This window comes from Thamnophis sirtalis, unplaced genomic scaffold (assembly GCF_051295495.1).
Source record: "Thamnophis sirtalis isolate CommonGarterSnake01/CBP01778 unplaced genomic scaffold, rThaSir2_p1.2 scaffold_2, whole genome shotgun sequence".
Taxonomy (NCBI): Eukaryota; Metazoa; Chordata; class Lepidosauria; order Squamata; family Natricidae; genus Thamnophis; species Thamnophis sirtalis.
The window spans coordinates 130,117,572-130,128,822 of NW_028261382.1; the positions used below are offsets into that span (position 1 = coordinate 130,117,572).

The 11,251-nt window shown below is 37.4% G+C and overlaps 1 protein-coding gene across 1 annotated transcript; it reads right to left on the reverse strand.

The window, feature by feature from the left end:
* Positions 1-713: 713 nt before the first annotated feature.
* On the reverse strand, positions 714-4,384 carry MRPL53 (mitochondrial ribosomal protein L53). The gene is made up of 3 exons (XM_014060375.2): positions 4,251-4,384; positions 3,047-3,159; positions 714-1,180 (listed from the first exon to the last, which is right to left on the reverse strand). Exons 1-3 carry the CDS (start codon positions 4,349-4,351, stop codon positions 1,074-1,076), a joined length of 321 nt encoding a protein of 106 aa, XP_013915850.2. The 5' UTR covers positions 4,352-4,384; the 3' UTR covers positions 714-1,073.
* Between the last annotated feature and the right edge of the window lie 6,867 nt (positions 4,385-11,251).

The following is an 11,251-nucleotide window of genomic DNA, read 5'->3' on the forward strand; positions in this document are numbered from 1 at the left end:
TTTCTTGTAGGAATAAATTTGCCATCACGTTTCAGAAATGGAATCTGGAGCATTCTAAGGGTCACGAAAAGGGAGAGGGACATACATGTTACGAATTCAAAGTTAGGAGAGCAGGAATGAATCAAATAGCTTTGCAATTTCACAAATGTCTTGCTCAGGCAGTATTTTTGCACATAATGAAATATGTAAACATCAGTGAACAGCACTTTGCTTCTTAAGGTTAAGATGGAGACATTACGGTAGTTAAAAGCTAATTCCACATCTGAAGTAAGCAGTTTCTACTGCATTCAAGAAAACTAGTTCCTCACTCAAATACCAACACAACTTGTAGCGGGAAGTCACTACTCCCTCATGCTTCCATTTTCAATTCTACATGCACAAAGATTTTTAGCCTGAATAAGGATTGAAGTGTCCAACAGAAGCCTTCAAAGCTTAATTAAAAGATTAATTGAATTCTGAACATATATTTTTATTCCTGCAAATAGACAGACAGAATAACATTGACTAGTCAAATGGGAAGAGTTTCTATACAGCAATTCACATAATACTTATACTTACTTTTGGCTTTTTTATCACTTGCTTCAAGAAGCTTATGCAGCTTATAAAAAAAGTGAGTGGTTTTGTCTAATGTATTCTGTATGTAGTGTCCATGTATAAGCAAATCATAAGATTTATAAAATGTATGCAATTTGTACCATAGAAAAACTTCATAGTCCAGATTAATAAAACTTTAATAATTTATATTTGTGAATATAAATATAATTTTTATCAAGTGATTGAAAAGGATCAGAATTTTACAGACTACTAACTTACTTGATAACTTGACATACTAAGAAAAATGATGTTAATCCAAGACTGATAACGTGTTAAGAGTTTAATTATTAATCAAAAGTCCAAAAAGCATTTTTTAAAACCAGAATCAGTTTGCCTCCTCTATATATCCACTTCAGATTCTTTCAGCTATTAGGAAAGTCTTTGCCATTTTCTGAAAGTGGCTTCATGCAGATTTCTATGCATTTATATTATTGATGCAAACTCTTCTACTGTCGGTTTCAAGCAGTCTATGGTGGTGGCTATTCTGCCAATGCAAGTTCTTTCTTTTGACATCTAGAGTTGAATGCATTTAACATCTCCTTAGTTGTTAAATTGGCTCCTTTCATAATCAATCTTTCACCATCAGCTAGAAAAAAAATATAGCAGTTTAATTATAGAAGGAAAATAAAAAGCAATCAGTGAGTGTTAATATTCTGTGTTACAAAATCAGATAGATCTTTTGTAATGTTATTTTCAGTATGAATAATAATGCTAAGACAATTCCATTTATTTGAACATTAAATAAAAATTATGCATACATATATATGAGATCCAACTTGAAATAATCAGCTTTGCATCCTTAAAGAAAGGGTGACAATACAAATCTAAAGCTAGGATATGAAGTGTCTTTCCCTGAAATAAATCTAGCCCACTGTTTCTCAACCATAGCAACTTTTAAGATATGTGGACTTCAACTCCCAAAACTCAGAATTCCTCTGCTAGCTGGAGAATGTTCGACATTGAAGTCAACACATCTTAAATATGCCAAGGTTGAGAAACACGGATTTAGCAAATACTATAAAAGCCAAATGAGAGCAGATTCCAGGGTTTCAAGCAATGAATTTTAATATAACCTGGGAATGTCAAGGACAAAATCTGTCATCTACACACTCAGGGTCACCAATGAACTACAAGTTCTTTCCCATTTCAACACCCTTTTCAAAAACATTGACATCATTTGGCTTAATATACAACATATCGTACTAATTCCCCAAACCAAGTTCAAATCCCTAATGGAAAAAGAATCCTTCAAAAAGTGTTTTCAGTCCAGGGGACAAAAACCATAATCACCATGGTTTCAATCCACATCAAAGTTCCAGAAAATAAGCCCTACTGATCTAAAGACAACTTTAAAAAACATAATCAGGCATGCTTCAAAGCATGATTTTCAATTGTACTCATACTTTCTCATCTGTTTCTGGTAAAATTCTACATTACCTTTTTATTAGTGACATCCTAATTAAAGTAATTTCATCAGTAATCTACAGTGGCTTCTAGAAGTTACAATAAGCCATCTAGTTGTAAAAAACCATAGCCACATAGAAAATAGCTCTACGACAAGTGTAGTAGGTATGTGTGAAATTAGCATGAATTTAACATGTATTGGCATATGTATGTGTATGTAAGAAAAACTGGAAGGGCTTTCAAACCATCTAACGGGCAATATGATAGGGTCACATTAAAGATTCAAAGAGGAATACTTAATTCTGCTTATATCTGGAAAATCACTTTGGTATAGTGGTTATAAAGGTACTAGGTTAGAAACCAGGAGACTGTGAGTCAAACTCCCACATTAGGCATTAAAGCCATCTGAGTGACCTTGGGTCAGTCACTCTCTCTCAGCCTAACCCATGTTATAGGTGGAGGAAAATGTGTTGGATATGTTTACTCACCACCTTGAGTTATTTGTAAAAAGAATAAAGGCAGGATACAAAGAAATAAATAAAAAAATATCTTACAAAATATCTCTTTAGAAAACATCATATACATCTATTCTTTATGCCCAGGATGGTGAACCTATGGCATGCGTGCCACAGGTGGCATGCGGAGTCATTTGTCAGGGCATGCGAAGCGCTGCTCTATTAGCTGGCCAGCATGTATGCGAGCGCTGGCAAGCTGTGTTCAGCCTTTTTAAAAAAACATTTTTCACCCTACCCAGGCTCCAGAGGCTTTATAGGAGCCTGGGGAGGGTGAAAACAGCCTCCCCAGCCACACACCCACACACCCGGAGGCTTCATGGAATCCTCCTGAGGACTCCTGAACACTCCGGAGGGCTAAAATTGGCCTTATTCAAAAAGCTTCTTCAGCACTGGATGAAAAGTGAAATGTCTTCAAAGAAACACCAGAAAGTCCAGTTGCCTCTTGAAAAAGCACTTTGGGATAACCATGACCTGAATGACTGAGAATCTCCATAGACATTTCCTTCTATTGGTTGCATGAAATTATTTCTTACCAAATGTGATGTCTACAACTGGTTCAGAGCCATCATGTTTTATCTCTGCTTTCACATCACAGTTCAAGTTTGATTTGTATGCCTTCCTTTCAAAGAGACATTGAAGAAAATTTCTGAGAAGAAGTTGGAGAAAGATCAAGACCGTAAAAATGTATTTGTATATCTTGTCAACAATTTGTTATATAAAAAGAAGCAATATTTTTCATATAAAGGTAAAAGGCCTACTTTAAAAAATCTATATATAAACACAAGATTGTCTTATTTGCTGATTTACTTTGTGCAATATCAATGCCCACCTGCTATATATTAACATTGTGCTGAGCTATAATGATACTAAAATGTTATTCTACAGCCATTGTTCAACATGTCATGTGAATTCAGGCAAGAGACTAATTGTAGTTATAGAGAATATTTACTACAATGTGATCATGGTTATTGTAGATATAGCCATGATCTAGACTGTCATCTGACCTGACTTAATCATAAGAAGGCATGATAGCAAACTTACAATTAAATTGCCATTAACATTCCCAGAAATTTGTTTTAAGATGTAGGGATAGCTATACAGATGCTTCTGCAGCAGAATCACCATACCCTTTATTTATTTTTCACCACCTGCTCAAGGGGGTAACAGCGGATCAATATCCAGGCACTATCAGATGAAACAAATTGCAGATCTATTTTAATCATGATTTAGTTCTAAATCCTATTCACTACTGAAGAGATAGTAATTACAACACTTTTGCATTTTCTGGACATCTCAGATTTTCAGTACCACTAACCATGGTTTTCTTCTGCAGGGTGCTCATGGAAACTAAAGTCTACTACAAGATGCTGGCTCATGAATTAAAACGCAACAGTTTAAATGCAACAGTTACAATCCAGCAACCCTTTCAAGTTAGGATTCCCCTCAATCACCCTTCCTCCCCACCATGTTTTTTCTCTCAAAAAGGAACCACAAGCCTGAGCACCCTTGCAATCGACCATTTGCATCCAGGTAATTTCTTCCTCGATCCCACTCGGGATTTAGCCCCAAACGAGCATGTAGCGCATCCCAAGGATGGGCAGCTTATTCCTTGCAAACGACGTTGTTTTCTAAGCCTGCAATTCCCATTACACACAACCCTAACCCTCTATAGTCCGATCCGGGAATTCCAGGCTGATCTGCAAACATCCGGGAAGCCTCACTCGCGATCCGTCTCACCTGGTGCTTTGTACATTCAACTCGAAAGGACAAAAAGTGACCAGGACAGCCTTCACTTGCTTGAGCGACACACCAGCCTTCGTCGGGAACACGTACGACATTTTGTCCCACGGGCTACTCCTTAGTAACCGGAAAACTGCAATTCCCAGAATCCCATTCAGGGCGGTTGTGTAGGGCAGTTGTCTATGCGCTTAGCCTTCTGGGAAATGTAGTTTAACGTTCTGCTTTATCTTATTACCTCTCCGCAGATTCGTTTGAAGACCTTCAGTGGGACCGCAAGCGCGTCCTCCAAGTTTTTATTTTCCAGGCGCTGTTTACAAGTTGTTAATTGAAGTGACTTGTTGGCTTCGTATTTAGCAAAATCATAGGCAAACAACCGGAGTTGGATTACATGAGTTGGTTATTTTGTGGTTGGTGATATGCGAACTGTAGTTCCCACACTATTAAAGAAAAATATAGCAGAATCATAAGGAGAATCTTTTAATTGTTTGAGGACACTGTCCCATTTAAAGACAAATGATCTTTTTGGGAAGAAAATATACACACAAATGCATCATAGATCAGAAATCCCAAACACAAAATTAAGCAGCATCCTTTATGTTTACTGAGCATTCAGTTTGTTTGTATTGTATTGTATTGTATTGTATTGTATTGTATTGTATTGTATTGTATTGTATTGTATTGTATTGTATTGTATTGTATTTGGTTTATTTGTCTGCCGCCCTTCTCCAGGAGGGACTCAGGGCAGCGAACAACTCAGGGGGGAAAGGGGACATAAACACAGAACACATAATTAAAATACACGAAAATCACACAGCCATACCAGTCGAGAGGGGAGGGGAACTCATCAACCCCAGGCCTGCCGGCACAACCAGGTTTTGACGGCTTTCCGGAAGGCCTGGAGAGAGGTGAGGGTCCGAATCTCAGTGGGGAGTTCATTCCAAAGGGCCGGAGCTGCTACAGAGAAGGCCCTCCCCCGGGTAGTAGCCAGATGGCATTGGCTGGTGGACGGAACCCGGAGGAGGCCGACCCTGTGTGATCTGACGGGTCTTTGGGAGGTAATTGGCAGCAGGCGGTCTCTCAAGTACCCAGGTCCAATACCATGAAGGGCTTTATAAGTTACGACTAGCACTTTGAAGCGTATCCAGAGACCGATCGGTTGCCAGTGCAGCTCGCGGAGGATAGGTGTAACGTGGGTGTACCGAGGTGCACTCACAATCGCTTGCGCGGCTGCATTCTGGACGAGTTGAGGTCTCCGAATACTCTTCAAAGGCTGCCCCATGTAGAGCGCATTGCAGTAGTCCAGTCTTGAGGTCACGAGGACGTGAGTGACTGTTGCGAGTGCCTCCCAGTTCAGGTAGGGACGCAACTGGTATACCAGGCGAACCTGGGCAAATGCCCCCTTGGTCACAGCCTACAGGTGATGTTCTAAAGTCAGCTGTGGTTTGAGGGATTTACTTCTGAGTTAACATACTAATCTTAAAACTATAATAAAGAATATCCTCCCATGCTCCAATTTTTGATCTGCTGGTTGATTTTTGTTTGTTCTATGCATGGTGTGCAGAGCTGCTCTTCATAAGTGATTTGAAAAGTTCAGAGAGCGCATTATGAGATTATTAGTACACTAGTTCTAAAACTAAGTAAATGGATTTCATTAATCATTTGGGATCATCTTGACCTTAATGTCTTGTGAACTCAACCACTATTGTGTATTCAATAAACCATGGTAAAGCCAAATATGGCTTAATAATATGCCATAAACAGTCTTGATACACTCATTATGCTAAATCTTAGTATGTTTATATACACAAACCCACAAACATCATGGCATAAGCTGTTGCATAAACTCTCTCCTTAAGTTGTGCCTAGCAAGTTGCCGTTATGCTTAATTAAACATTGTTTCTTATACTTAGATCAGTGGTTCCCAACCTTTTTTTGGCCATGCCCCACCTAAGCATTTCTAAAATCCTGATGCCCCCTGTGACATATAATTCTTATTTTACTCAAAAAGTAAACTCTACTCATGCAGAGGAAGCCTAAAAAGCCATTAGATTGGCTTAAACAAGGTTCAAATTGCCCCTATTAAAAAGCAAATTGCCAGAGAAGGAGGAACCACATCACAATGTTACAACGTGCGGTCTCGATACTCTGAGATCATCGTTGACACTTTTGCCACTGGGGGGGTGGATTTCCATTGAGACCTAAACCATCCCGTAGAGATGGTGATCAGGAAGACAAAGCCTTGCTGGTCTCAGGGATATCACAAAATCGCTGATGGACCCAAGGGAAGTGCTTCAAGCCCACGGTAAACAGGCAGCCCCTAGGCTGATGAAATCAGGATGCTCCAGAAGGAAGGAAGTGAAAAGAGAAAGTGAGTCCATCTGGTGAGGCATTTTTTTCTATTTTGCTAAAGACTGCCCAAAGAAATGTTTCTTTAAAGCCAAATTACATCCTTAAACAAAAGAACTGAGCGGCGAAAATAATCCTAATGGGATCACTGTGGAAAGTTTTTTTTCCCCTTTGTCATTGTAACTATTTTTTTGTGGATTGAAATGCTTGTAATGTTCTTCATCTCTCCTCTTAAAGTGGATGGATTGATTTTTTTTTTCTGCTTCTTGTTGCTTTATTTTTTGACTTCTGGATTAAAACCTTACTTTTTATTTTAACAATTCTTCCTACTACTTGTTATTAAATCACACTAAAAGCAATATAAAGAACTTTGTTTCCTACAGAAGGTGAAAATTAACTGCCAGTTGGAGTTTTTTGAAACAACATATCTCTTTGTTTATTTGACTTCACTAACTTTGCAGCTGAAGGGTTTGCAACTTGTTTACAGAAACTGATAAAAAAAACCAAGGGCATGAACTGTTTTCACAGGTGCCTCTGAGAATTATTTTGGCAGGGAAAGAAAGAAAGAAAGAAAGAAAGAAAGAAAGAAAGAAAGAAAGAAAGAAAGAAAGAAAGAAAGAAAGAAAGGGGAACAGAACCCTTCCCCTTTGAAGAGCATAAAAGAACTTGTGTTTAAGTCAATTTAAAATAAGGGTAAGAGAGGCCTGGAAGACTAGATTGGCAGTCATTATTAGTTTTTTTTCTTTTTCTTTCTCTCTTCTGTTTTGGAGACATGGGTCAATACTTAGATGAGGAAACCTTAAAATTCCAAAATATCTTGGCTGGAATTCAAAATCTATTGAAAGGATATGGGAGAATTGAGAAGAAGCTGGAAAGACTAGTCTTCCTCACAGCAAAAGATGATGGGGTTGGAGCCCCCAAAATTAAAGGGGAGAATGAAGATATAGAAGATAAAGATAAGACAATAGATGAATTTATTAATGGAGCAAATATGGGTGAAAATGGAAAGGGGATGTGGAAAAGGGAATTCAACGAATTGGAGCTCTACCTCAGATTCCAGAAAACAGAAGAGAAAAAAAATACTAATGATGATAAACATAAGAAGATAATTTTTTTCAGAAGCCAGATTGACAAATAAAGACAAGTTACCTTTGGTAGCAACTGATGGGCAAGGAGATTATCTGAGAGACCCTTCAAGCAACAAAGTGCAGAGAAAAGCCTATAAAAACCTTATAAAGGAGATAAAAAGAAGACTGACTGAACAATTGGCAAGAGAGGTAAGATTGTTTTGTTACTGGAAAGATACAGGTTGATAATGAAAGTTGGTAATAAAAAATTAGTTTTTTTATTATTGGTGATTAATAAGTAGGAATTTTGTAACTCCTAGATTGTTTTAGATTGTTATTAAATGTTTACTCGCTAACAATTAATTAACCATAAATAATAATAATGAAATGATAATGGATACAGCATAATGATATATACATATATTGACAATTTAGTAAAAGAAATTTGGATATAAATTGTAAATTGTAACTTGGGAAAAAGACTTATTAATTTTATTAACAAATTTTCATTTAGATCTTGTTATAAAGGTGTAAGGGTTTTTTGGGGGGGAGCCCTGATGAGAGGAGATGGGGCATAAATAGTAAATGATTTTTAGCCAATTATAATAACAACTAGGAAATGTTAATGGACATAGTTTAACAATATATACATGCTATGGTATTGGCTAAAGTAACTTGGATATAAAGTTTAGTCAGTGAGTTGGAAAAAAAGGGGGGAGGCTTAGAAACTTTATTAATTGACTTTTACTTAAAAGATGTTATAAAGGTGTAATGTTATTGGAGGATTTTTTGAAATAGCTAATGAATGCAATTATGTGGTTGTGTCTTTAAGTATGAATGATTTGAGGTAAAAGCACGTTCAAATAATTGTAGTCAAATGAGAATTGTGGTACATTGATAGTAAGATATACAAAGATTTTTGACTTAAAATGTATAATCTAATATGAACTATAAGTAATGACTGTGGAAGAAATGCCCGAAAGTTATCTGTAACCAATCGACATGCTTTCTACAAGATGTAATGAAGGACAATTCTTTTTTTGCGTTTTTGTTCAATTAAAATAAAAAAAATAAAAAAAGCAAATTGTCCCCCTGTGGGGGCTGGGCTCCATGTTGGGAACCATTGACTTTGATACTTATCTTGTGAGCTGCCCAGAGTCACTAAGAGTCAGGGAGAGGGGAAGGTCATTTTGCTATGTCATTCTGCTATATCATTTTGCTGTTTCTTTAAAATTATCAGCAGAAGTATCATTGAAAAAAAATCATATAAACTATAATTACCCCCTATACTGATTTAGGAGATCAGAATCTTCTCTTCTCTGGCCATTCATTTGTTTGTTACTTGAGGGTACATAGGGACACTTTTGTCTCCAAATCAAAAGCTGTTCCTTTCTATGGGTTTCAATAGCAATCCTTGGAAGAGAAGTCAGGAAAAGCAGCAGCTCCTTACCAAAAGTCTCCATATGATGTGTTTTAATCAATCAAATGAACAATATTATGTCCATATGTAAGCACAGGTGTGCAGAAATGCAACAGTTTCAGGCTGGACTAAAAATGCCAAAGATTGGGAGAAAGCAAACAATGACTGATGGGTGAAAATGCCAAGAGTCCGGACATGAACTTCCACGATCAAGAGCTGCCCAAGAACAACTAGATTCCTTTCCAAGTCATCTTTAAATTGCAATAATGTTCCATGACAAGATCAATAAAAATTAGCTGCCCAGAAACCAAATATGTTCAGGTTATAAAGCAGACAATAAAAGAGCTCTGTGAGAAATGTGCAATGAATATAATGGTGTTCCTCGCAAATATATTCTCTGTGTTATAACTTACTATTTTATTTGCTGCTTTGATTTATATATTTTAAAATCTTAAATGGTATGATAAAGGTAACGGTTCCCCTCTCACATACATGCTTGTCGTTCCCGACTCTAGGTGCTCATCTCCGTTTCAAAGCCGAAGAGCCACCACTGTCCGAAGACTTCTCTGTGATCATGTGGATGGCATGACTAAATGCCGAAGGCACTTGGAACACTGTTACCTTCCGACTAAAGGTGGTCCATATTTTTTCTACTTGTATTTTTATGTGCTTTCGAACTGCTAGGTTGGCAGAAGCTAGGACAAGTAAGAGGAGCTCACCCCGTTATGGGGCGCTAGGGATTCAAACCACCAAACTGCCAACCTTTCTGATCAACAAGGTCAGTGTCTTAGCCACTGAGCCACCACGTCCCTAAATGGTAAGATATACATAATCTATTATTGGAACAAGAATAAGTTATGTATATTTAGAGAATATCATTGAGTTTTAGTCCTGGCTGAAACGTAATATATTTGGCCATCACACAGTGTATTGTTTTTCTGGCAAAAACAATATGCTGAGCAAACAACACCATTGAGAAAGTCTCAAAGAATATTAAATTCTTCACCTGGTGGACTGAATGTAACAATAAATAATTGAAGAATTCTTTTCTATTTTCCTCTATTATATTGGTAACTGATGTTATATAACATGACTTCTTATGGAAAATCCTGAAATCTATTGATGCTAATTTTTCCTGGAGAGATGCAAATCAACTTTCATTTAATGTATATTAAACCTTCATCCACAGGATGGCAGTCTTTTCCTACAGCACTTCATAAGACACTTTTTTAAAAAACAGAAGCTGTATTTTTGAAGCTTTCATTCATATTTTCCCAGCTGGGTATTCTACGTATGTGTTGAGTTACACCTTGTCCAGTTTCTTTCAGCTAGTTAAAAATAATAGATATTCAGTATATCTGGAGAATGTCAAATTAGGAAAAGCTGCTTTGAAAATTTATGGATCATATTAAAGTTATCTATTATGGCATATTCTTTCTTAGATGTGTAAGATTGGATCAAGTTCATAACACTCAATCTTTGCCATAGTAAACTTTTTGGCTCTTGATGCCATCAGACTTGCTTGCTTGATGTAACAGACTAACACTCTTCTGCTTCTTGAAGTTAATCCAGTAATAGATCAATGTAACATCTATTGCCCAGGGAACTTTGGCGAATGTTGAAGACTTTAGGTTTCTCCTACTACTACATTAAATAGAAAAAAAATGTGACCCATTGTTATTACTATTGGTGCATTGCAGTGGTGGGATTCAATTTTTTCTACTACTGGTTCTGTGGACGTGGCTTGGTGGGCGTGGCATGGCTTGGTGGGTGTGACTTGGTGGGCGTGGCAGGGGAAGGATATGTAAAATCTCCATTCTCTCCCCACTCCAGGGAAAGGTTACTGCAAAATCCCCATTTCCTCCTGATCAGCTGGGACTTGGGAGGCAGGGAATAGATGGGGGCGGGGTCAGTCAGAGGTGGTATATACCGGTTCTCCGAACTACTCAAAATTTCCACTACCGGCTCTCTAGAACTGGTCAGAACCTGCTGAACACCACCTCTGGTACAATGGTGATTTTCAAGGCTTCTACTAATACAGAAGGTGATGCAGAATAGAAAAAGAAAAAAAAGACTTTGCCTATAATATAATTATGACAACTCAGTGTAGGAGGAAAAATTACAATTGTGAAATGGTTCATTACAACTTTGAAAGAAAGGAAAAG

What these genes read in the sequence shown, in the direction of transcription:
- MRPL53 (XM_014060375.2), bottom strand. Translation starts at nt 4,351, where the DNA reads ATGTCGTACGTGTTCCCGACGAAGGCTGGTGTGTCGCTCAAGCAAGTG. An exon ending in TTGAATGTACAAAGCACCAG is followed by an intron (nt 3,160 to 4,250) that starts GTGAGACGGATC and finishes ACTTCTTCTCAG; the next exon opens with AAATTTTCTTCAATGTCTCT. An exon ending in AGTTGTAGACATCACATTTG is followed by an intron (nt 1,181 to 3,046) that starts GTAAGAAATAAT and finishes TTTTTTTTCTAG; the next exon opens with CTGATGGTGAAAGATTGATT.